Source organism: Chrysemys picta, chromosome 6, assembly GCF_011386835.1.
Source record: "Chrysemys picta bellii isolate R12L10 chromosome 6, ASM1138683v2, whole genome shotgun sequence".
NCBI lineage: Eukaryota > Metazoa > Chordata > Testudines > Emydidae > Chrysemys > Chrysemys picta.
This window is the reverse complement of record NC_088796.1, coordinates 5,018,339-5,043,768: the sequence shown is the minus strand read 5'-3', so window position 1 is coordinate 5,043,768 and position 25,430 is coordinate 5,018,339. Positions and strand designations below refer to the sequence as shown.

Genomic DNA, 25,430 nt, shown 5'->3' with positions numbered 1-25,430 from the left:
TTGGCAAGACCCATTTTAATGGAAGCCTGACTCTGTTCTCTACCAGCACGGCGAAGTGGGGTAGGACTCCGACACAAACTCGGGATGGATGACGTAGTTATCCTTCTGCGGCCCGCCGGCCTTCTGGAAGTGACTCGTGTCCCACCTGGGAAAGGAGGAAAAACCGATGGATCGTAAGCCTCACCCACGCAGGAGGGTCCTTGCTAATCCACTTCCTACTGGTGCTCATTAGGAGATTCCAGGGAGCTTGCAAAGGGCAAGCTTTGGGAGCCATTCTCTTTGCTGATTCACTGCAGAGCGATGCTTCCACAAGTTCACCGTTTTTCTGCCCCATAGCGAATGCCTGGTCCTGGGATTTGGGGAGGGAGGTGGCCTGGTCAGTGGGGTCTCTGGCAGATGGGTGTGGCAGGTGAGAGACAAGGGGCTAAAAGGCACATGGGAGGCAGTGGGAGGGACGTGACGTGCTCAGGGGTTCTGGGAAAACCCCAGAGAATACATCTCCGCATAGCTAACTAGCCCACGCTGGTGCCTATCTTTTGTCTGCGGTGAGGCGAATACGAACAACAGGCAGATGAAATAAAGCAGTGGTGGGCAACCTGCGGTAATCCGCTGGCGGGCCGCGAGACACTGTTACATTGACTGTCTGCAGGCACGGCCGCCCACAGATCCCAGTGGCTGAGGTTCGCCGTTCCCGGCCAATGGGAGCTGTGGGAAGCAGCGGCCAGCCTGCGCCGCTTCCCGCAGCTCCCATTGGCCGGGAACAGCGAACTGCAGCCACTGGGAGCTGCGGGCGGCCGTGCCTGTGGATGGTCAATGTAACAGTGTCTCACGGCCCACCAGAGGATTACCCTGACGGGCCACGTGCGGCCCGCGGGCCACAGGTTGTCCACCACTGAACTAAAGGTTTGTTCTACCTTCGCCAGCATTGGAGAACCATTTTCAATCCCAATTTTAGCTAAAAGGATTCTCCCCCATGCATGTGATCACTGTTGCTAATGCTTGCACTATTTTGGTGCTTTCCTTAAAGCCCCAGCTCCTGGAGTCATGTGATTACATGCGAATCTGTTTTTAAAAAAATAAGTCAGTTTCTAGCCCTCCTGGTTGCAGAGAGAAGTTTGAATATGTGACCCGAGTGGATTTTAAAGGCTCTGAAATCAGAATGCAAATAAGAACATTTATGATTTTTTTTTAAATCTCACAATTTTGGGGGCCTGACCCCTGATTTTGGGCTGCTTGGGGTTGAATAGGGCCTACAACAGCAAGGCTAAATCTAGTTAAACAGGCCCTCCTCCCAAGACCGGTTCCTGGTGATCGTTGCCTTCTCAGTGGCAGGATCCTAAAAGTAAAGGGGGCAGTGATTAAGAGGCACCGCCAGAGGAATGGGTGAAGGACACAGCCAGGACACACCACAGCATGCTATGGTGTGACGTTATCTGATTAAAATATGACCATATAGATCATGGTTGCAACCACTGTTATATATTTGCAGCAAATCTTGTACAAAGGTTGCTGAGTGAGGTGTCTATGAAAAGGTTATGATTTTCTGGTTATGATTGTGCTATCTGTATGCATGTATCATTTTTGTATGTGAAGTTATAAGTGTTGGCTCTATGCTTGGATTTCAAATGTTTGCTCCTGGGGTAACGCCCACAAGTTAGCTAGCCAGCACATCTTGGAGGGACTATTCAAATTAAGTGGCTCATCAAGAAACACTTGGTTGACAATGGACCACGGGAGACGCTCATCTACACTGAGTGGACTGTCATGTAAACGTGCTGTCTGGAGCGCGGGTAATGGCTTCCTGCAATGACTGAGGAAAATTGGGCATGAACATGTGACTTGCCCAGGTGACTCCAAACTCCATCTTGTTGCTGTAATTTTCCACAGTAAGAACAATGGGATGCCCTCCACATGGCAAAAGCTATAAAAGGCCCTGGAAACCCCTCCATTTTGTCTTCAATCCTGCTTCTTGCCTCTGGAGGAACCTTGCTACAAACTGAAGTGCTGAACAAAGGACTGAATGACCCATCCAAGCAGTGGATGTACTCAAGAGATTTGATTTGAACCTGCAGTTTATTCTATCACTGCTACAAGCCTGAACTAAGGACTTTGCCATTACTGGATGTAATTGATTCCTTTAACCAATTTTAACTCTCACCTTTCTTTCTTTCTTTTTATAAATAAGCCTTTAGATTTTAGATACTAAAGGATTGGCACCAGCTTGATTTTTGGGTAAGATCTAAATTATATATTGACCTGGGTGTGTGGCTGGATCCGTTGGGATCAGAAGAACCTATTATTTGATGAGACTGGTTGTAAAGAACCACTCATCTCTGAATCCAGTGGTTTTTTTTGTTTTTGGTGGTGATATAAGAACTGGAATGCCTGAGGAAACTGCCTTTATGTTTTCTTGTTAGCCAGTGTGGTGAAACAGGAGTTTACTTTTGTGGCTGGATTGGTATATCTTATGAAAGAATAACCACCAGTTTTGGGTTGTGTTTGCTCTATTTCTAAGCCGTTCATCCTGAATTTGGCATCCTCAGTTGTGACCCACGGTTACACTATGGAAACAGGGACACTGGATAACTAGGGCTCTGGGCAGATGATGATAACAAAAGCTAGTGCCACAAAGACTAGACATGGAAACCTGTTAAAAATGGCACAAAAACTAATCCCAAGCGATGGCCGCCCTATCTCAGTAGTGCTGTCAGTCTGCAGGGGTTTTGAATACTTACGTGGGGTTTTATGATTTCAAAGCACAATAGAGACATTAACTAGTAAATAAACCCTCACACCCCTGCCCAGGTTGAGAAGGCTACCAGGCAGTGGCTACCCCTGGTTTGCAGCTGGGGAACTGGGGAGGTGAAGTATAGTACAAATAATGAAAGCATTACAGCAAAAAGGCAACAAACCCATCTAAGCAACTGTTTTTAGGTCTCTTTTAAACACTCCTAGTTACATTTATAGTTCTGGGGACTCGCTCTGCTGGTCCTGGGCCCAAGTCACCATCCAAGGCTCCCAGCCTCTGGCAGGATTTGTTTTACATCAAGGTGACCTCTTGCGACCCGTTTGCTAATCGCTTCTCTTGCCGTCAGGCGAGCACCCCAGGGTTGGCAGAGCAAACACTCCTCCTTTGTTTGGTCCCTTACAATCCTTCATTATTTTGTATATGAATAAAAGCATGGTGCTGTCCCTTAAAAATAAGCTCCTCCCACCCTGCAAACTCTGCCACTTGCTCCGTGACCTTTGGCAAGTCACTTCATCTTTGTATTCCAGGGGCTACCATAATACATGCAGTCATTTGTCACGATTCACTTGAAACCCAAATGAGGGAAGTTCTAGCCTCTGGGGAAAGTCCAAGACTGTTGTGAGTTTCCTGTTCTCCCCAGTGTAAGACATGATTTTCTAGAGCCACGGTGCCCTTCCCCCACCACTGAGCCCGGCTTTAACTTTCTTACTTAAGGTTCATATATGGGAAAGATTGCGGCGGGCTGTGCAAAGGTGCATAGTCCATCGTCTCTCGGCTGCAGCCGCAGTATGGGATATTCCTGAAACAAACGCAAGGGGATGGTTAGCGATAGCAACAGGCGGCCGGGCTCGCTCCTCTCTGCTCCCTCTCGTTTTGGTGGGCAGTGAGCTTACGTGGGAAAGATCCTTCCTCCCTCCTCACAAGTGGGGCATGGTGGCGTCAGCAGCGTCCGAGACGCAAGTGGCGGTGGTAGGACTCTGGGGTGGAGTAGTAATGACAGGGAGAGGTCTGTCCACAGCACAGGGACTAACGTCCCAGGGGCAGGTTTTAGCGGGGCCGAGCACCCAGACTTTAACTGCAGGGAAAACCAGATCCCTGGGCTCCTCCGCTCCGAGCTGCTCCAGCTCTCTCCTCCACAGAGCGAGGTGGTGCTAGGAGCACCGCTCCTGGAGACGGAGGGGTTTTCAATGGGCAGCAGTGGGGCTCCAGCGCTATCCTCAGAGGGCTAGAAGATTGCCTGCTGCTCCCCAGCGGCAAGGCTGTGACCCCGAAGGCAAGGCAGGGCTGGGGCTTTGGCATGGTCTGCACCCAGGAGCAGCACCACTTTAACTACACCGGTTCCTGAGCAAACTGAGTGAAGCAGACTGTGTATCGGCCGCTCTCAAATCGGTTTGAGAGCATCTGCCCAGGGAGATTGCATTGGTTGCGTGAAACAGGTTCAGAAACCCGCTTCGTAAAAACTGCAATTTCTGTGTGGCTGGACCCCCTGGGTGATGGGCACTTTATAAACACCGAGACAGAGAGACGGCCCACGCCCCGGAGTAGGTTCCTCTGTGCAGTCTCTCGGATCCAAAGCAAAATAATACCCAGAGCTGCTACTGCACCCTCTCCGCCTGCCCGTCAGTCACTAACTCCGTCACTAACTCCGCCTGCCCGTCAGTCCTCTTCATATTGCCCATTGCTCCAGCATCCCAAGGACCCAGAGCTTTGACTATTTGGGTGTCCTGGCCTGTATTTGCCAGGATTGCTCTCATCTCCTGTGCTGAAGGTCCCACCTTTGGGTCACCCCTGACTCTTCTCGTCACTGCCCCTGCCTCTGCGGCTACAGAGCGTGCGGCCACACTTGTGTATAGATATATCCCTCTTTACGGTATTGCCCTTACCTCTGCGGTGCCAGAGGGGATGTACCTGGCTCGCAGCCCTGTCCTGGGGAGCTGCAGGGCTGCTGCTGGCTATTCAAGCAAAGAGTTCTAGTGACTTCAGCTTGGGCTCACTGACAACTGCTCCCCAATTGGGTGGAGAGGGAGGAGGGCACGGGGGTGTGGGCGGGGGGCAGCGCACCAGTGGGGAGGAAAAAGGAGGAGGAGAGAACTGGGAAAGTGAGGGGGGGGAGGCAGAGAGAGCAGGGAGGCAAAGGGGAATGAGAAATGAAAACACCGCCCAGGGAAAACCCAACGGACTGAGAAAGGGGACAGGTGCCAGAGTGTTGCCAACTCTCAAGATTTTGTCATGAGTCTCAGGATAATTACTGGGTTCCTTAAAGCCCCAGCTCCTGGAGTCACGTGGCTATGTGATGACTTCAGCCTTCATTCTTAAAGAAAAAGTAAGGGCTGTGGAGAAAGCATCAAAATGTGACCCCAGTGCGCCCCAAAGGCTCAAAAGCAGAAGGCAAATCAAAAGGACACCCAATCTATTCTTTTTACATCCTCTCACGATTTTAAAGCCAATCTCATGATTTTTGGTGAGCCTGACTCATGATTTTTGAACCTTTGGGGCTGGCAATACTGGGAGAAGAACGAGTGAGACAGGGATCTTACCCCAGGGCGGGATGGGAGGAGATGGGGGGTGCGCCAGGAGGTGGGGGGGCGAAGGTGTCGGTCCTTTGCAAAGGGGCGTGGAAGGGCCCTGCTTTCTCTGCACTGATCCCCACCTCAGCCTCCCCTCCTACACGCCCTGCCCTCTCCTGATCATCTTTCAATGATGTTCAGTTGTCTGGGCCCGGGGCGGCAGTGAAGGGCAGGGCCGAGAACACCCGTGTTTCCCTGAACGCTGCCTTTCCTTTCCCCAGCACCGGGCCTGCCCTTTGCCCCGCAATGCCCATCTGCCGGAAACGAGGGCCCGATCCTGCATGCCAAACTCTCCGTCTGCCCAGGGGAGCTCTGGGTGCGATGGGCAGGATCGGGGCCCGAGTTCTGACCCCCCGTGGGCCCTGCAGGAGCAATGAGGAAGGACGGGGCTGGATTCTGCTCTGCCCCGAGAGGGAAGTGTTATGTGCACTGTGTAACCCTCCGAACCTTACAATCTTCTCCACTAGCTGGTTGAGCTGCCTCTCGTTGCAGGGGGCGCCGTCCACGTAGTAATCCATCCCGCGCAGGCAGTAGTGGCGCCCGGTGCAGGGGCTGTAGTAGCCTTGGAAGGGCTTTCTCCCAGGGATGGTGGAACGGTGCGGGACGGAGGGGAGCTGGCTGCGGGATAAGCTGTTCAGCATGTTGACCACCACTTCCCTTTCTGAAACAAGAGGAGCCAAAAAGGGTGAGGGAAGGGAAACCGGACATTCGCCGCCCTAGACGGAGAGCCTGGCCCTCAAGCGTTCTGGGTACAGCGCCCGTGGCAACTAGGGCAAAACCAGAGCAACCAAGGAGTTGCAGAATCCAAACGGGGGGTGGAGAAGGGAGGGTGGGTGGGCTAGTGACTAGAGCAAGGATCCCATGCTTACGTGTGTGTGTGTACTTGTGTGCGCATGCACATGCCACGTCTCCCTCTAGTGGCCGTGGGCAGGACAACAATCTACTACTGGGGCCAGCAACCGAATTGCTTCTTTAGCTCCAGCTGCAGAGGTTTATAATAATATATGGAGATATCCCATCTCCTAGAGCTGGAAGGGACCTTGAAAGGTCATTGAGTCCAGCTCCCCGCCTTCACTAGCAGGACCAACTACTGATTTTGCCCCAAATTGCTCCCTTGAGGCTTGAACTCACAACCCTGGGTTTAGCAGGCTAATGCTCAAACCACTGAGCTATCCCTCCACCCATGCTTGGGTGCAGAAAGGCCCCACTGGTGACCTGGGCAGGTGGGTCAATGCACAAGGGATTGGAAGCCCTCCACAACATTTCCCAAGGGGAGTGGCCCTTTAAGAAAGCTCCCAACATCCTCAAGGATGAAGAGACTCAGCAGTACCATAAGCTACCAGCGGCGGGGATCAGCCAAGCCCACCGTGCCCCACTCCCAGCAGCCACAGGGAGGAGGCACCTTCACAGCCTCAGGAACCCTGGTAACCTCAGGGGTTCCTGACCGTGAGCTGCCTTGTGGGGCTGGTGAGTAGGGGAATGGAGGTAGCTGAGTTGGGGGCAGTTAATTGGCAAGTCCTGGCGTCGCCTTCACAGCCCCAGATGGCAGCGACAGCAGAGCTTATGCTCCGGAATGGCTCCAGGGGCTTCCTGGTCTTTTGCAGCTGAAGGGACCCAGAAATGCTGCACATAAAAACCTCCCAGGGAAATATCTACCCGCTGCTCATTGCGGGACGCCTTCTGTTTCCAGCCTGCGAGGCACTGTATGGATTACAATCTCCCCCACTGGCTCTCCTGGAATCCCCGCTCTCTCGAGGTAAGGTTATAGGAGGACCCAGTACAATTACCGTAATTATTGAGCCGGTCGGGCTTCGGCGGGTATTCCATGGGCATCCCGCGGAGAATGGTCTCCATCCCGGCTTCCTGCAAGGAAAGATTTCAGAGCCTTCATGTATGTCCAGCAAACGTGCAAAGCCCCCTGTTCGTCTCTGGATCAGGAACAGCCCGGACAGCGAAAGCGCAAGCTTCCCTCACCCTGCCCTGCCCTTGCCCGTGGGAGGTGAGAGCAGGCGCCATCCTTGCCTTGGCCTCTCTGTGGAGACCGCCAGCGTCGATGCTGCTTAGTGAACCGGTGGCTTTTCTGACGTGGCGAACGCTTGGCCACTGGGAACTGGGCCAACACCTGAGTCATTCCACAGACTCCGCCGAACTCAGAGTTACCTTGACCGTTTTCTTCTGTTTCTATTGCATAGAACTACACAGCACATGTGCCATGAAAACAGCACAGACACAGACATGTTTGGGGAGGATGCGTGTGCCCAGACTGTGGCCCTGCCCCAAGGCTCACCCCTGATCAGTCTCCTCCCCCCAAAGCCCCACCCATGGCCCATCCCGGGGCCCCACTCGGGCTCCTCCCAAAGGTTCCCCCTGTGCCTACTGCTTGTGCCTCTTCGCCCCCTCCCCCAGGCCCCTGCGCCTGCCCACCAGTCGGCCAACTGAGTTGGCTGTCTGCCCACCGCTTGTGTGCACCTCTTCACCCTCTCCCACGAGGCCTCCATGCAGGCAGCGTGGGGCTGGGAAGAGGACGAGTGGGAGCGGGGCCTCGGGGCGGAGCGCATGCTCCAAAGGCGGCGGGCTGGCTGGTTGGGAAGGCTTAGCCTCCCCTGGCCTCTTATACCCACCGCCTTTGCACAGATCCTAGCTCCGGATATTTGCAGTGTCTGAACCCTGTCTCTGAAAACACAGCTCTCCCTATGGAGCGGGGAAAGTCTGCTTGTAGCTGGAGCAACTCCTCGCTTCCTTCGGGAGGATGGTCTGGAGCCAGACGAAGCCAGGACTTGGCTTAGCGTGCGGGGGGACTGACTCCATTTTGCAGTGTTGCGCGGTTGGGGATGCCCTGCTGGAAGGCGCTATGCAAGTGCACAGAAGTATTATACTGGATTTTGACCTGGGTGATTAAGGGTAAAATTTGCAAAGCAAAGAGTGGAGAAGGAGCCAGGTGTACAATTCTTATTTGGCTGTAGGAGGAGTCACAGGGGCTGACACCCCACAGGCCACTTTGAAAGCAGAGCCCCTTCCCTGCTCATCCGCCGCACCCCGCCTAGGGACGAGAAGCAGGCGCATTCTGGAGGTCCAGAATTTACCTTTGGAAGCCTGGGGAGGTAAGTGGTATATTTATTCCACCCCGCGCTGTTGTAGGGGCCTGTCCTCCACGTTGCGTACTTGTCTCCACTGACAAAAACTGGATTGTACTTTTCTGAAATGTAAACAGACAAACAGACAAACATTTCCTACCAGGGAGGAAGAACAATGGGATTCGCAGAGTCCTACACGTCAAGGCCAAAAAGGACCCTTAGACCATCTAGTCTGACCTCCTCTATTACATGGGCTGGAGAATTTCACCCAGTTCCCCCTGGTATTGAGCCCAATCACTTAAAGCATCTCTTCCAGAAAGGCACTCGTCTTGTTCGGAGGACATGAAGCTATGGAGAACCCACCCCTGCCCTTGGTAGTTTGTTCCAATAGTTAACCGCCCTCACTGTTAAAAAGTTTCAGGGTAGCAGCCGTGTTAGTCTGTATCCGCAAAAAGAACAGGAGTACTTGTGGCACCTTAGAGACTAACACATTTATTAGAGCATAAGCTTTCGTGGGCTACAACCCACTTTGTAGCCCACGAAAGCTTATGCTCTAATAAATTTGTTAGTCTCTAAGGTGCCACAAGTACTCCTGTTCTTTTTGTTAAAAAGTGTCATTTCTAATTGGAATTTGTCTGGCTTTACCTTCCAGCTGCTGCTGCTTGGTCTGCCTGACTCTGCTAGATTAAAGCGCCCTTGAGTGACGGGTATTTTCTCCCAGGGAAGGTGCTTAGACACGGTAAATCAAGTCACCTCTTCATCTTCTTTTCGATAAGCTACGCAGACTGAGCTCTTTCAGTCTTTCACAGTCAGGCTTCCTCCCCCCGCCCAACCCTTGAATCGTTTTTGTGGCTTTTTACCTGTCTGAGTTTTCAAAACCCTTTTCACCATGTGGGCACCAGAGCCGGACCCAGGGTTCCAATACTGGTCTCACCAGTGCTGTAAACAGAGGCCAGATCACCTCCTTTCCCCGACTCACTCCTCTCACGCTTATGCAGCCCAGGATCACATTAGCCCTTTTGGCCCCAGCAAACCGATTAACGTGGAGCTAGCCAAAGCTGCTGGGCGGGAGCTGGGGTCCATAACAAAACCCAAGGCAAACAGCCCCGCCATCCAAACTAACTCAGCTCCAGCCTGTCAAGTGTGCGCCGGGGAATCCCACAATGCTGGCGGGACCCGTGCTGGTGCCTCAGTAGGTGCCACCATCCCCACTGGAATTAGACATTAATCAGTTCCACAGCATGGTGCAAGGGATTCTGGGATGCTGGAGGTGCCCTCTTTTGGATGGGACATACAGCTGAGACCCTGACCCCTCAGACCCTTTTAAGATCCTCTGGCACTGGCCAAATTACAACTCAGGGAATGCATTCTGCCCACCTGAAGTCTCTCTTCAGTGTCAAGTGGATTCTTCCTCACTTCCCATCCTCCACTGTGGTCTAGTATCCCCGTACATTGTTACACAGCAGCTGTGTGCCTCACCAGAGGTGGCTGCTGTGCAGTGGTGGGTTAAGTGTGCCCTGGGCAGAGTTTGCGCATCAGGTGGTTACATTGGGGGCTGGAAAGCACTGCAAAAATAGACAGTGGGGCACCAGCTAATGCTGCACTTATTTCTTATTATATATAATAATGGTAGTCTCTCTGGCACTGCTGTGTGAGAACTGAGTCAAATGTGGACTTCTGAACAGCACGTGCTCTGCTGTTGGCCTTCCACTCGACAGCAGGCTTCAAGAACAGCAGCGGACAGTGCCGCCGTACCAGGGTTGATGCGGTGAGCGGGGCCGGAGAAACTAGAGCAAGATTTGCAACAATAGGAGCCTACAGTCAGCCTCCGAGGGGCTTATTTAGGCACGTAAGTTAGTGGCGTGAAGCTGACGTCAGGGGGAGCCCAGCACTTCGGAAAATCAGGAGCTTAAATAAGGATTTAGGGGCCTAACATTGGGCTCCTGTCGTGGAAACTCTTGGCCTAGGTGCAACAGCCTCGTGCTTTAAAACAGCCCTTTTGGTGTGTCAGCAGCAGGGGTGAGGGGCCAAGGGAGTGTCCCAGGGAGCCAATTAACTGCACCTCTCCAGGGTGTTGCTGGCCTGGCCGTGAGGGCCAGAGGGAGAGAGGAACCACGCATGGGTTTTTTAAAAATCAGCTTCCCTCCCTCCCCACTAGCCCTTTGCTTCTCTTCCCATTTCTAGGACGAAGATGAACCCCCCAAGCCGGGGGAGACAGCACTGACCCAGCACCCGTAGAAGCCAGGGAAGGGCAGTCCCAGGGTGGAGCCCCCATCTGCCACACTGCAGGGTCCAGGGGGCAGCGCCCCGGCTGCCAAGCAAATAGGTCAAACCTGGACTGGGCAGGAAGTGAAAATGGCCATAACCTATCTCTGCCCGGCGCAGGATTGCTCTCTGCACACTGGGCTCTGGGGCTGTGCCCGGTTCCGTTGACATGTCCCCGGCAATGAGGGTCCCACCCTTCCCCTGGGAGATGATTCCACAGCCTGGTACGTCCCCCCCAATCTGGGGGCTTTTCCTGCTGTTCAGCCTAAATCCTCCTTCAGGTAATTCCATCCCATCGTTCCCAGTTCCCAGAGTCCTTTCCTGCTGCTTGATGGTTATACATGCAGGCCGCTGTCCCTTCTCTGGTGCCCCTGGGGGGGCAGAAGCGGCGTACAGGTGCCCACAGACAGTCCCATTTGCCCTTCCCTCCTGGTGGCAGAACGAAGGACAGATGGGAGGAGAGCAGAGACAAGTGGACCAGCCTGGGGCTCTTCAGAGAGAACAGGGGAGCTTAGCTAGCCGCCTTGACTCCATGCCAGCCGGGCTGCTGGCTTCCCCAGGTGCGCTCCTCTTCCCTGTCCCCTCCCACCCTGTGCCGTAGTGATATGGAGGCAGAAGGTGGGGGTGGGTGGAGGAGCGGAGCTTGTAATCAGGTAGAGGGGGAGGGGAGCACCATGCAATGGGCATGCATCATGTGGAAGAGGAGGCCTCAGAGGAACTGGTGCAACCTCAGCAGGGCTGGTGGGGTTTCGATGGTCCTGGACTCTAGGGCTGAGACTTTCCAAAGCACCCCCGGAGGTCTGGATGCTGGAATCCCATTCGTTCTAATGGGAATTGGGTGCGCAAATCCTTTGACCTCTGCACCTGGAATCTGGGCACTGAGGCCGGCTGGCCCAGGATCCAGGAGCGGCTGGGTGCATCCTGGCCTGACTTGTGAATGCTCTGTGGCTGGGCCAGACCGGCCACGCCTGCTCCCTCAAAGAGGGCCCCGCGTATCAGCAGCAGAGAACCACACGAGGAGCCCAGCAGTGAGAGAGCTGCTTCCCCACCGTCAGTGCTGAGCACTGGGTCTCTGCACTGGGGAGGAAGGGTCTGTATGGAGGGGAAACGGGTTTCTTGCAGGAGAACAGGTAGGGATGCACAGGGTGGGGACCTGTGCTTGCTCCTGGCGGCCTTTGCTTGTACCGCAGCCTCCTGGCCTCCAGCGACCCAGCCAATCTGCCCCTGTTCGGCACCCCGAGACCCACTCTTCTTTAGGAACCCCCGGGCTCTGAGTGCAGTTCCCAGCACTGGGTGGGAGCACGTTATGCACGAGCTGGAAGAAGAGGGACAGGGAGCTGGGCTGTGGGGCAGGTGGTTAAAACAATCCAGCAATACCTTCGGGTCTGGTTACCCAATACTTTTCTGGCCTATAGGCTGTTGGTTCTATCGCGTTCTTATAGGAATAATCCTGCACTGCATGCTTAATCATCTTCTCCAGCTGAGCTTGGTTCACCTGATTTTCTCCTCTGGGCCTCGTTAATCCCTAAAGGCAACAGAGAGTTGGGAATGAAATCAGTTAAATGTTGCAAGGATACCAGCTTGCCCTTTGCAAATTCCTCTGTGTTTGGGATAAAGCCAATTAAATTCAAGGCTGCAGTGAAGGGGGAAAGTCCATGGGCATCAAGGCGTGTCATGACTGATAATATGCTCGTCACTGTGGCCACTCAGAGTGTAACAACAAGATCAGGGCTAGAGCTGAAAACCTCATTCTCAGAAAGCCTCTGCACTTGAGTAAAAGGGAAATCACCTTTAGTAGTTAGTCATATAGGGCCTATGACACACAGCTGAGCAGTTCTGGTTACAGCCAGTAGGAGGTAGCTAAGCTAGTTCAGTGTGCAAATCTCAATGCTCTTCTTCTTCAAAGTATATAATGGCAACACCTGACGATAACATGGTGCTTTTATCCATAGGTATCAAAGTGCTTTGTAGAGGTAGGTTCCCTACTTTTATTTTTGCAGGTGATGGAATTGGAGCCAAAAACCAAAGGAGGAATCAGTGTACTGCCAGGATTAAAATTTAGAACCTCCCAGCTTCCCGTCCTACCCCAAAACCAATAGTCACATGGGCAGAAAACAGCCCCACGACCATTCGCTCATGGATTCCCAGTGGCACTGTCCATGCACACAGGAGTGCGTGTTCGTTTGTCATATGCACATGAACGGGTACAAGAACCAGTGCCTGCAAAGAGGAAGTTTAAAAGCTCACTAGAACTCAGCCACTAACCTGGCTTGTTCTGGATATTTTGGGGCTACTCTGGTATGCCGTGGGTTAATGCTTATTGGTGTGTGTGCACTGGAACTGTAGGTGCTCCTTTGGCATCCCGCAACACATGATGCTGCATTAAAATATTGTCCCGTAACAATGGAGCCTGGTGGTGCCCTTTCACCATCCCTGGAAGTGATGTAAGAACATGTGACTGTCTCCTCTGGGGGGAGGGTAGCGTGGCCTACTGGATAGGCACCAAACGAGGCTTTAGAAGAGCTGGTTCAAACCCCAGCTGTACCATGAACACACAAACTCATGTCTATTTCCCTTCCCACCTTTGGTCTGTCCTGTTTATTGAGCTCTTGGAAGCAGGGACTGTCTCTTTGTCCAGCACGCAGCAGAAGGGGGCCTCTCCATGCCAGGGAAATATAAATCGGAATAAAAGCACTGTCGTCGTAAGCAGGGTGATCTCAGAAATACCAAGGCGCACGGCAACCACAAGGGTGTCACCCACTGAACACTCAAAATGACCACCCACGTCCTCCCTCTTAAGCGCCCAGAAATGCCCCTTTAACCCAGGCCCCCGCAGCGAGCGCAGGAAGAGCCCTTGTTGCTCACACTCACATCTCTCCTAACCCACTTCTCTGAAGCTTTTCAACCGTACTCCACTAAAAACATGCACAGACACGCACGCAAACACAGCAGGCTGCCCAGGGGATGGCAGTTTGAACCGGATTGGTTGGGTCTTATTTGCATTGCACGCTCTCTGGACCGGGTACAGTGGGGGCCCCAGCCTGCCACCTCCGGGAGACTCAATGTTGGCTTCAACAGAACGTAAAAAATCTCTAAACTGGTGACTCGTGTGTAGAAAGTGAATAGGGAAGTGTGATCTACCCCTTCTCATACCACAAGAATCAGGGTCACCAACTGAAATTAATAGGCAGCAGGTTTAAAACAAACAAAAGGAAGTATTTCTTCACACAACGCACAGTCAGCCTGTGGCACTCACTGCCAGGGGTTGTGGTGAAGGCTGAAACTAGAACAGGGTTCAAAAAAGAACTAGGTAAGTTCCTGAAGGACAGGTCCATCAATGGCTATTAGTCAAGATGGTCAGGGGTGCAACCCCGTGCTCCGGTGTCCCTAAACTTCTGACTGACAGAAGCTGGGACTGGGCGACAGGGGATGGGTCACTTGATGATTCCCTGTTCTGTTCATTCCCTCTGAAGCACCTGACATTGGCCACTGTCAGAAGACAGGATTTCTGGGCTAGACGGACCATTGGGCTGACCTATTATGGCCATTCTTATGTAACACACTCAGGCCCTCTAGCCTGTCAGTGCTTGTACAGGGCTGAGTGCCCAATCAGTAACAAAGGGGCTGGTCCATCTTCAATAGCTCAGATGCTCTCCTGCCCACGCTCTGGGCTCAGCTTTCACCCTTCCGGGGCTCTCTTTCATCTCCCCCACCAGCCCTTCCTGGGCTCACTGCTCCCTCCTCCCATGCCTTCCTGCTTGGAGACTTTCCCTGCTTTGGCAGGCCATGCCCAGCCCTACCTAGCCGGAGTCTCCCTGCAGTGTCACAAGATCTCCTACCTCCCTGCAGACACCTCCATCTCCCCCTGCCTAGACTTCTCCCTCCTCTATCCCACAGGCCCAGTTGACTCACATGCCCCATTTCCCCCACCTGGAGAAGCGAGTTAGTGTCACAGGTGGGAACTGAGAGACCCACCCCTACTGTTAAAGGACCAGCCACCCTGTGACCTCCCAGATTGGCCGGGGAAACACCTCTCCAAGTTAAGCTCCTCTCCTCTCCGCCCTGCTCCTTCTGCAGCAGCGAGCATTGTGGGTAAGAGGTGCCCCAAAAAGCAGACTAGACTGCATTGCTATGATACTGCAGTGCTTCCTGAAGGCCGGACGAGTCAGGCAGGGCCCATTTGAGTGGGGTGTGGAAAAGGCTTTCGGCTTGGGGACCGCAGGCGACGTCTAACCCCAGGGCCCACGAGAACCGTCCCACTGCCCATTTTGTCACAGTTTCGGTCTGGTCCCTTGCTCTGTGCCCTGTGGCTCTGTTTCCTTTTAGGGTTGTCATGTGTGAGCGCTGGTCGGAGGAGGGGTTGGCCAGCATGATGTCAAGTAGAAGCATTTATTTATTAGGCTTTGTACTGTCAGATAAAGCACTCCCACCCCAGGCTCTTTACAATAAAAAGCAGCCGTTAAATAGACAGACACCCTCCACTGACACCAGTGCACCATACCTCAAGTCCCATCAAAGATCTCCCCCAGTAAATCCACCACGAACCTCCATGTACCACCCCACCTGGCAAATAGCCCTGCAAGCCAGGGACCGAAGATGGGCCTGGCCACAAAGGCATAAAAAGCACAGGGCAAGAGAGTCAGCCAGTCAACCGTGTCTGCTGTGTAGAATTCATGCAAGAAAGGGAGGAATTGCTGGTCTGTTACTCGGAACACCAGATAAGTCATGAGATCAGCAGATGTGTGTTTCCACTGTCGGTTGCTGGATGAAACTGGGCCCGTGTATGTTGCTATTGTTCCTTCTTGTGCCTTAAGATCCACAGAAGATACAGGCCCAGATCCTCAAAGATATGTAGGTTCTTAACTCCCTGGGAATTAGGTACCTAAATATCTTGGAGGATCAGGGCCATAAGCCCTAGCAGATTCATCGATTTAAAGGCCAGAGAATCATCTAGGCTGGTCTTGTGCATAGTACAAACCAGAGAATCTCCCCCACTGATTTCTACATCAAGCCCATAACTTCCAGTTGAGCTACAGCATCTATTTTAGAAAGAGACACCCAGTCTTGATTTAAAGGCTTCAAATGGTTGTGAATCCATCCAGTAATAGCACTACTTTCTCCTTTAACTGGGGTGCCAGGGACCTGAGCTGGAACCAAAGGTCCTGGGGTTTGTCCCTCTGTGGGGTGAGCTGACCACAGGTGTGTCTGTTGTACGACGGTGACCCCAACAGACGGGGAGGTGAAAGAGGGTCAGATCCCTCCCAGTGCCCAGAAGGAGAGAAAAAAGAGATCTGTCAATTTGAAGGGAGAGGGTGTGGCTTGGCCTCAAGACAGGGGCTTGGTGAGTGGAAGAAGAATATGATACTTAGCTCATATAGCGCATTTTTCATCAGTAGATCTGAGGGCTTGTCTTCACTACCCGCCTGGATTGGCGGGTGGAAATCGATCTCTCGGGGATCGAATTATCGCGTCTCGTTGGGACGCGACAATTGATCCCCAAATCGACGCGTGTACTCCACCAGCGCAGGTAGGAGTAAGCGCCGTCAACGGGGGAGCCGCGGTGGTCGATTTGCCGCCGTCCTCACAGCGGGGTAAGTCGAATAGGATACGTCGAATTCAGCTACACTATTCGCGTAGCTGAATTTGCATATCTTAAATTGATTCCACCCACTCCACCCCTTCCATGAGGCCTCGCCCCTGCCCTGCCTCTTCCCACCCCTTCCCTGCCCCCATTCTAACCCCTTCCCTGAAATCCCCACCCCAACTCTGCCCCCTCCTGCCCCCAGGGGGCGCAGGAGGGATGTGGGGTGTGGCGGGGGCTCAGGGCAGGGAGATGGGGTGTGGGGTGCAGGAGGGGTGAGGGGTATAGCAGGGGTGCAGGGTGCGGCAGGGGACTCAGGGCAGGGGGTTGGGGTGCAAGAGGAGTGTGGGGTGCGGCAGGGGGCTCAGAGCAGTGGGTTGGGGTGCAGGGTGTGGCAGGGGGCTCAGGACAAGGGGTCAGGGTGCAGGAGGGGTGCAGGGTACGGCAGGGGGTTGGGGTGCAGGAGGGGTGTGGGGTGCGGCAGGGGGCTCAGAGCAGTGGGTTGGGGTGCAGGGTGTGGCAGGGGGCTCAGGACAAGGGGTCAGGGTGCAGGAGGGGTGCAGGGTACGGCAGGGGGTTGGGGTGTAGGAGGGGTGCAGCATGGGGATCAGGGGAATGGGTTGGGCTGCAGGAGGGGTGTGGGGTGAGGCAGGGGGTTCAGGGCAGGGGTTCGGGGTGCAGGGTGCGGCAGGGGGTTGGGCTGCAGGAGGGGTTCGGGATGCAGGGTGCGGCAGGGGGTTCGGCTGCAGGAGGGGTTCGGGGGGCAGGATCTGGCCCGGCGCGTACCAGGTGGCAGGGCAGGCTCCCTGCCTGCCTGCCTGTCTGCCCTGTCCCCACGCTGCTCCGGGAAGAAGCTGGAACGTGGGGAAGGGGGGGGCGCCGCGGTTCCCCGTTCCCGGCCAATTGGAGCTGCTGGGGCGCTGACTGAAGCAACAGCAACACACAGCCCCTCTGCCCCCCCCTTCTCTTCCCGGAGCAGCGCGGGGGCAGGGCAGGCAGGGAAGAGAAGTGGGGGCAGAGGGGCTTGCGGGTCGCAGAAAATAACCCAGCGGGCCGCATGCGGCCCCCGGGCCGCGTGTTTGAGACCCCTGGTCTAGAATCATAGAATCATAGAATATCAGAGTTGGAAGGGACCTCAAGAGGTCATCTAGTCCAACCCCCTGCTCAAAGCAGGACCAATTCCCAGCTAAATCATCCCAGCCAGGGCTTTGTCAAGCCGGGCCTTAAAAACCTCCAAGGAAGGAGACTCCACCACCTCCCTAGGTAACGCATTCCAGTGTTTCACCACCCTCCTAGTGAAATAGTTTTTCCTGATATCCAACCTGGACCTCCCCCACCGCAACTTGAGACCATTGCTCCTTGTTCTGTCATCTGCCACCACTGAGAACAGCCGAGCTCCATCCTCTTTGGAACCCCCCTTCAGGTAGTTGAAGGCTGCTATCAAATCCCCCCTCATTCTTCTCTTCTGGAGACTAAACAATCCCAGTTCTCTCAGCCTCTCCTCATAAGTCATGTGCTCCAGACCCCTAATCATTTTTGTTGCCCTGCGCTGGACTCTTTCCAATTTTTCCACATCCTTCTTGTAGTGTGGGGCCCAAAACTGGACACAGTATTCCAGATGAGGCCTCACCAATGTCGAATAAAGGGGAACGATCACGTTCCTCGATCTGCTGGCAATGCCCCTACTTATACAGCCCAAAATGCCGTTAGCCTTCTTGGCAACAAGAGCACACTATTGACTCATATCCAGCTTCTCGTCCACTGTGACCCCTAGGTCCTTTCAGCAGAACTGCTACCTAGCCATTCGGTCCCTAGTCTGTAGCAGTGCATGGGATTCTTCCGTCCTAAGTGCAGGACTCTGCACTTGTCCTTGTTGAACCTCATCAGGTTTTTTTCTGCCCAATCCTCTAATTTGTCTAGGTCCCTCTGTATCCGATCCCTACCCTCTAGTGTATCTACCACGCCTCCTAGTTTAGTGTCATCTGCAAACTTGCTGAGAGTGCAGTCCACACCATCCTCCAGATCATTAATAAAGATATTAAACAAAACCGGCCCCAGGACCGACCCTTGGGGCACTCCACTTGAAACCGGCTGCCAACTAGACATGGAGCCATTGATCACTACCCGTTGAGCCCGACGATCTAGCCAGCTTTCTATCCACCTTACAGTCCATTCATCCAGCCCATACTTCTTTAACTTGGTGGCAAGAATACTGTGGGAGACAGTATCAAAAGCTTTGCTAAAGTCAAGAAATAACACATCCACTGCTTTCCCCTCATCCACAGAGCCAGTTATCTCATCATAGAAGGCAATTAGGTTAGTCAGGCACGACTTCCCCTTCGTGAATCCATGCTGACTGTTCCTGATCACTTTCCTCTCCTCTAAATGTTTCATAATTGATTCCTTGAGGACCTGCTCCATGATTTTTCCAGGGACTGAGGTGAGGCTGACTGGCCTGTAGTTCCCCGGATCCTCCTTCTTCCCTTTTTTAAAGATGGGCACTACATTAGCCTTTTTCCAGTCATCTGGGACCTCCCCCGATCGCCATGAGTTTTCAAAAATAATGGCTAATGGCTCTGCAATCTCACCCGCCAACTCCTTTAGCACCCTCGGATGCAGCGCATCCGGCCCCATGGACTTGTGCACGTCCAGTTTTTCTAAATAGTCCCGAACCACTTCTTTCTCCACAGAGGGCTGGTCACCTTCTCCCCATGCTGTACTGCCCAGTGCAGCAATCTGGGAGCTGACCTTGTGCGTGAAGACAGAGGCAAAAAAATCATTGAGTACATTAGCTTTTTCCACATCCTCGGTCACTAGGTTGCCTCCCTCATTCAGTAAAAGGCCCACACTTTCCTTGATTTTCTTCTTGTTGCTAACATACCTGAAGAAACCCTTCTTGTTACTCTTAACATCTCTTGCTAACTGCAACTCCAAATGTGATTTGGCCTTCCTGATTTCACTCCTGCACGCCTGAGCAATATTTTTATACTCCTCCCTGGTCATTTGTCCAATCTTCCACTTCTTATAAGCCTCTTTTTTGCGTTTAAGATCAGCAAGGATTTCACTGTTTAGCCAAGCTGGTCGCCTGCCATATTTACTATTCTTTCTACACATCGGGATGGTTTGTTCCTGCAACCTCAATAAGGATTCTTTAAAATACAGCCAGTCTAGAGGCCCCAGTGCACTAGGTGTGCACACCCACAGTAAGAAAAGTCCCTGACCCACAGCGGTTGCAATCTAAAAGCCCCACAGCCGCCTACGGTAAAGGGATTCTGATGCAAGCCTCGTTGGAAAGACAGCAGAGTACCCCGGCCATCAACTTTCCCGCTAAGGGAAAAAACACAAAATAACCCCCTGGCCTGCAGCCCCCTTCAAAATGTTTGGAAGTCTCCTGTCCCACTCCCAATTTAGCCCAAAGCTGCTGAGCTTATGTCAGTGGTCCCCAAATTTTTCAGCGTCACGTTCCTCCCCTTGTCCCCGTCCAGGCCCCCTAGGACACAGACAGGGGTAAGGGGCCACAGCTGGGGGTGGGGCTGGGGCCGGGAGTGGGGGCAGGGCTGGGAGTGGAGTGGGGCTGGGTGATGCTCCCTCCCCGCTCCCTGGGGGAGCTGGCCTGGGACCTGCCATCCCCTCCCAAAACATTCCTCCGTACCCCCCTAGGGAGGTGCACCCCACAGTTTGGGGGCCTGTCATCTGATGCTGTCCACGCCCTGGGTGCCAGGCTCACAGACCATCGGGAACTCGTCCTTCAGCTAACAGGGCTGTAGATTAGCAGTCTGAGATGTGGGAGATTTACCTCTGTAATAAACTTGTTTTCTTCCCACAACGTAAGTGGCCGTTCCCTGTAAGTGTGTTTCACAGTGCAAGGCGGTCGGTAAGATTCTGTATAGGTGCTGATCGGCGTCTTTGTTTTATGAGCAAAGAGGAACATCTCTCAAACGGGTCCTTGGAAGGGATTCCACCTTCCGTCTAAACTACGTCTCAACTGATCCCCACGAGCCAGCAAGGGCTTTATGCCTGAAGTTAATTTCTGGAGTCCACCACAAGCCACGCTGAGGGGTGAGACTATGAAAAAGGCTCTCTGTACTATTGTAGCAAATTAAAAGTCTGTCTCCCAAATCTGACCGCCTCCCCCAGTCACCAGCCCTGCTTGCATCACCAGTGATGTCACAGTCGGTTGGGTCAACCACATTGTAGCTAAAATTTAAAAGTGAGATCCCTGTGGATCCAGCCCTTCGGGCAGGTAGATTGTATCAAAACAGGGTCCTTTGGCAGATGGGAAACGATTGCCCATAATATCAAAGGCAACCCCTTGGCACAGAGGTGCCGACTTTCTGATCTGCCGGGGGGCCTTGACCACTGCTCCGCTCCAGGCCCGGCCCCTATTCTACCCCTTCCCCCAAGGCCCCACCCCACCCGCCTCTTCCTGCCCCCCGCCCCGCCCTGCCTCTTCCCACCCTGTTCCGCCCCCTCCCTCAAGCACAATCCGCCCTCGCTCCTCCCCCTCATCTGTCACCTTCAGTGAGTTCCTAGCCACCTCCAAATCCAAGTCACAATTGCTCCAGCTGTGTCTCTCTCTCGCCATCTACCTGGGGCGATCACCGGGCTCTGTGAGAGCCCCTGAGATAAAATCTTTCACCATTGCCCCATTACGTGTAAGGTGCTCGCTAGCACGATGTCTATGCACCCATGTACCCTGGCTGGCTGGGGAGAAAGGCCCCGTGTTTAGTCACATCAGAGGAGCCGGTTCTGTGGGGTGACTGGCTAGGCAGCAGTTCTGCAGAAAAGGACCTAGGGGTTACAATGGACGAGAAGCTGGATATGAGTCAGCAGTGTGCCCTTGTTGCCAAGAAGGCTAACGGCATTTTGGGCTGTATAAGTAAGAGCATTGCCAGCAGATCGAGGGACGTGATCATTCCCCTCTATTCGACATCCCCTCATCTGGAGTACTGTGTCCAGTTTTGGGCCCCACACTACAAGAAGGATGTGGAAAAATTGGAAAGAGTCCAGCAAAGAGCAACGAAAATGATTAGGGGGCTGGGGCACATGACTTATGAGGAGAGGCTGAGGGAACTGGGATTGTTTAGTCTGCAGAAGAGAAGAGTGAGGGGGGATTTGATAGCTGCTTTCAACTATCTGACGGCGGGTTCCAAAGAGGATGGCGCTCGGCTGTTCTCGGTGGTGGCAGATGACAGAACAAGGAGCAATGGTCTCAAGTTGCAGTGGGGGAGGTCTAGGTTGGATATTAGGAAACACTATTTCACTAGGAGGGTGGTGAAGCACTGGAATGGGTTCCCTAGGGAGGTGGTGGAATCTCCTTCCTTAGAGTTTTTTAAGGTCAGGCTTGACAAAGCCCTGGCTGGGATGATTTAGTTGGAGATTGGTCCTGCTTTGAGCAGGGGGTGGGACTAGATGACCTCCTGAGGTCCCTCCCAACCCTGATATTCTATGATTCTATTTGACCAAGGTGTGAGCGGAGGCCAAGGCACGCCTGGAGCCTGAGACATGCAGGAGTGAACAGGGGCATCTCAGTGAGAGGCGCCCAGGATGTGAGCTGGGGCGTAGGGGTTCGGGTGGCAGGAGGGGAGTACATTGGACTATGATGCATACAGACAGACATGTACCGATTGAATAGCAAGTGCAGTAATTCAGAAATAATACAACACATGGACTGTTGGGCATTTAAATGGAGGCGGGGGGGGGCAGTCAGGTACCTGGTAATCAGCAGGGTACAAAGGCTGGCTGGAGAGAGAGGTCAGATCGTTAGGAGAGACGAGGTTTGGCTTAGACACATCCCCATAAAACATAGTGTGACCCCCCTGCCTAGGATGTTGGCAGCAGGAATCAGACCAGAGCCTTCTAGAGCTAAAAATCCCAGCTCTAGCCCCTAGCAGGCTCTAGCAGACCGATAAACCTCCATATGGCCTGGCCACCTGAGGTAGACAGCGCACCACACTGCATTAGTAGGGGTTACAGAAATGACCCCCCCCTTCTTCCATTGCCAGGTCCCCAGTATTCTGCGGAGCTCTCTCATCCCCACCGCCGCGCCCATCCAAGGGGATGGCTTGTCGGATCTTTCTGACCATGACTGCCTGAGCTGGCCGCACCGCCTCTCGGCCTCGGGCGCTTGGGAGCCAGTCTTTGCTATGTTCACTTCATGACCAATGACTCCCTCCCACTAATTGGAGTGATTAGATTATTGGCGATGGGAAGTAGATAATTAATAAGTAGCTGCTGGCAGCACCTCCTGGAGTACAGCATGTCTTTCCTCCTCAGCCTGCAGTGAGCTTCTGTTGCAATGAGCTGGCTGGGGTGTGCATGCAATGCTGTCCCCTACTAGATAGACCCAGAGCTGCCTAGCTGTGTGTCATACGCCCCATACTGCTAAGTGCCCAGGCTGAGCCTGCATTGCCCCAAAAGAGCCTCCTTGTGATTGTTTAACCTCCCTTTTTTGGATGCTCTCGCTTTGCGCCTCAGCTCGAAAACATTTTCTAATGGTCATTCACCAGTTCTGCCACAATCCGGACAGCAGAGGGTGCCGGGTACCATATTCCAAGCCAAAGGACAGATGCATAGAGGGTGGTAGTGGAAAGTTCATGCACAGAGAAAGAAGCTGGCTGGCTGCTCAGATACCATGTCTGTGGAGAACAGTCTGAACCTGGAGGCAGGGGAACTTTTGTATATTACGTTCATTGTTACCAGCTGGCAAAAATTCATCAGACATTTGCTTATAGGCTGTTCTGCAGGGTTTTCATCCACAGATCTAACTCACCCGGCATGTTTCAAAATCTCTAACGAGAAAATTACTGTGATGACTTGTGGAGGCCTCGACAGCTGGGAACCCCCCAACAGCCCAGTTCTAGTTTGGCCATGCACAGAACCAAGGAGACTAACCAGGATCCACTGAAAGCCATGACAAGATAGTCCAGTCTGCGATCTCCGGAGTGTCTTTAACCAGAGGTGGTTTGCAACAAAAGTGCCCCCAAATTTGGCACCTAATTTGGATAAAACTATGGTCTATAGAGACAATAGGGCCCAGCGTGCCATGTCACATCGAAATCTAAATGGCCAGGACATATTCCATTACAGTCAACCCGTGGGACATGTTGCCAGGGGATGTTTTGAAAGTATAACGCGGTTCAAAAAAGAATTAAATAAGTTCATGGAGTCCATCAATGGCTATTAGCCAAGATAGTCGGGGACGCAACCTCATACTCCAGCTGACCCTAAACCTCCAGCTGTCAGAAGCTGGGAGTAGACGACAGGGGGTGGATCGCTCTGTAACTGCCCTGTTTGTTCATTCCCTGTGAAGCATCTGGCACCAGCCCCTGTCCGTGACAGGATTCTGGGCTAGATAGACCATTGGTCTGACCCAGTATGGCCAAATTTATGTTGTGACCTATAGTTGCCATGGACCGCCTCTGTGTATTATTTTATAGCACTTACAGCCAGTGCTTCACAGCGCTAACAATGAAATCCCTGCCTGCTAAGAGCCATGGCTGGCCCGAAGGACACCAGGACTTCAGTACAGACGTTTGTTAGTGAAAGCTTTCCATTTGGGACTGGCATGCAGCTCTTCTTGCACAGAGGAACATGAACAAATGAAAATGTGGCCTCCTGGCTCAGGCAGTGGACTGGGCCTCTGGAAACATGGGTTCTGTTCCTTTCTCTGCCACTGACCTGCTGGGTGACCTTGGTCAAATCACTTCCCCTTGCAGTGCCTCAGTTTCCCCATCTTAAAATGGCGAGAACGATACTGGCCTCTTATGAAAAGTGCTATTTAAGCATTACAGTAGCTGCATTTATTATTTCCCTCCCACAGCAGTAGTGACCAGCGCTCATTTATAAACGAGGACAACAACAGATTGCCTCTCGCTCACCAGCTGCACTTTTAGGTAGTTTAAAGTGATACTGTTACCACCACGCTGGCACGGCTGCACAGTCAAAACGCTAAGTGGAAAGGGGAGACCCACATTTTATGAGGACACCCAAAACATCATAAAAATCAGCATCTGAAGGGCTTATGGGGCTCCACAGAAGCTGAGATGCAGAGGAGCTCCATGGTGGCAGAGCTTAGGAGCGCTACAGAAGCTGAGATCCTGCGTCTGATAACACTGCCTACTGGGGGAGGGGGAAATTTACCTCTGTCACAAACTTATTTTCTTTCCACAGAGTATTCGGAGGTTCCTGGAAGGTTTTTCTCATGCTGTTCGGTGCTCTGTAGGAGTCCGTGTAGGTGCTGATGGGGGTCTTGGTTTTACGGGCAAAGAGGAACATCTTGAAACACACCCGTGTGGGGGAATCCTTCTTCAAATACACTCAGCGACTCCACAGGTCACGGGGACACGTCATCCGCCAAGGGGTCTTGTGCCTCAACGTCATTAGATTAGGATTCCCCACCCCCTCTAATGTCTGTGGCTGGCGGGGAAGGGAGAGGGGCTCTGCATGCTGGGGTGGCAAACTAATGTGTGTTCCTTGAATGTGACAGCCTCTCCCACTCACTAACCCTGCTTGCATCACAGGTGATGTCACAGTAAACGAGCAGGGAGATTTCATCACCTCCAGAGTCAAGGCCTTTGCATTTGCGCCAAGTTCCAACCTATATGTAACATGCTGTGCTGCTATTAACACGAGGAACCAGAAAATCCTCGTCCTAGGACACGTCCCTTTTCCCAGTGGGTTGCCACATTCTCCAGTGGCATTCTGTTCCAGCGGACACCATTTTGCTGTATGTCTTCTGCTCTCTTGGCCATAGCAGGAGCAAGGCTATCCTATTAAGCAAAAAGAACAGGAGTACTTGTGGCACCTTAGAAACTAACAAATTTATTTGAGCATAAGCTTTCGTGGGCATATGCAAATTAGAGACCATTAACTTTAGATTTGAACAGAGACTGGGAATGGCTGGGTCATTACACTGATTGAATCTATTTCCCCATGTCAAGTATCCTCACCCCTTCTATGGGCCACCTTGATTATCACTTCATAACTTGTTATCCCTCCTGCTGATAATAGCTCATCTTAATTGATTGGCCTCTTACAGTTGGTTGGGCAACTTCCACCTTTTCATGGGCTCTGTATGTATAAATATCTTCTTGCTGCATGTTCCAGTCTATGCATCCGATGAAGAGGACTGTAGCCCACGAAAACTTATGCTCAAATAAATGTGTTAGTCTCTAAGGTGCCACAAGGACTTC

At 52.9% G+C, this 25,430-nt stretch overlaps 1 protein-coding gene across 1 annotated transcript; it reads right to left on the bottom strand.

Moving 5' to 3' along the window:
- On the bottom strand, positions 1-24,799 carry SPMIP6 (sperm microtubule inner protein 6). Its single transcript, XM_065598666.1, has 7 exons — positions 24,379-24,799; positions 12,033-12,180; positions 8,400-8,512; positions 7,104-7,179; positions 5,764-5,977; positions 3,459-3,548; positions 1-145 (listed from the first exon to the last, which is right to left on the bottom strand). The coding sequence occupies exons 1-7, from the start codon at positions 24,511-24,513 to the stop codon at positions 40-42; spliced, it is 882 nt and encodes a 293-aa protein (XP_065454738.1). The 5' UTR covers positions 24,514-24,799; the 3' UTR covers positions 1-39.
- Between the last annotated feature and the right edge of the window lie 631 nt (positions 24,800-25,430).

Bases quoted from the DNA above. Each gene is read 5' to 3' on its own strand.
- SPMIP6 (XM_065598666.1), bottom strand. From the start codon at position 24,513: ATGTTCCTCTTTGCCCGTAAAACCAAGACCCCCATCAGCACCTACACG. The intron at 8,513-12,032 runs GTATTGCTGGAT...TTTACATTTCAG, and splicing joins TTGGGTAACCAGACCCGAAG to AAAAGTACAATCCAGTTTTT. The intron at 7,180-8,399 runs GTAAATTCTGGA...CTTTCCTTGCAG, and splicing joins ACCTCCCCAGGCTTCCAAAG to GAAGCCGGGATGGAGACCAT.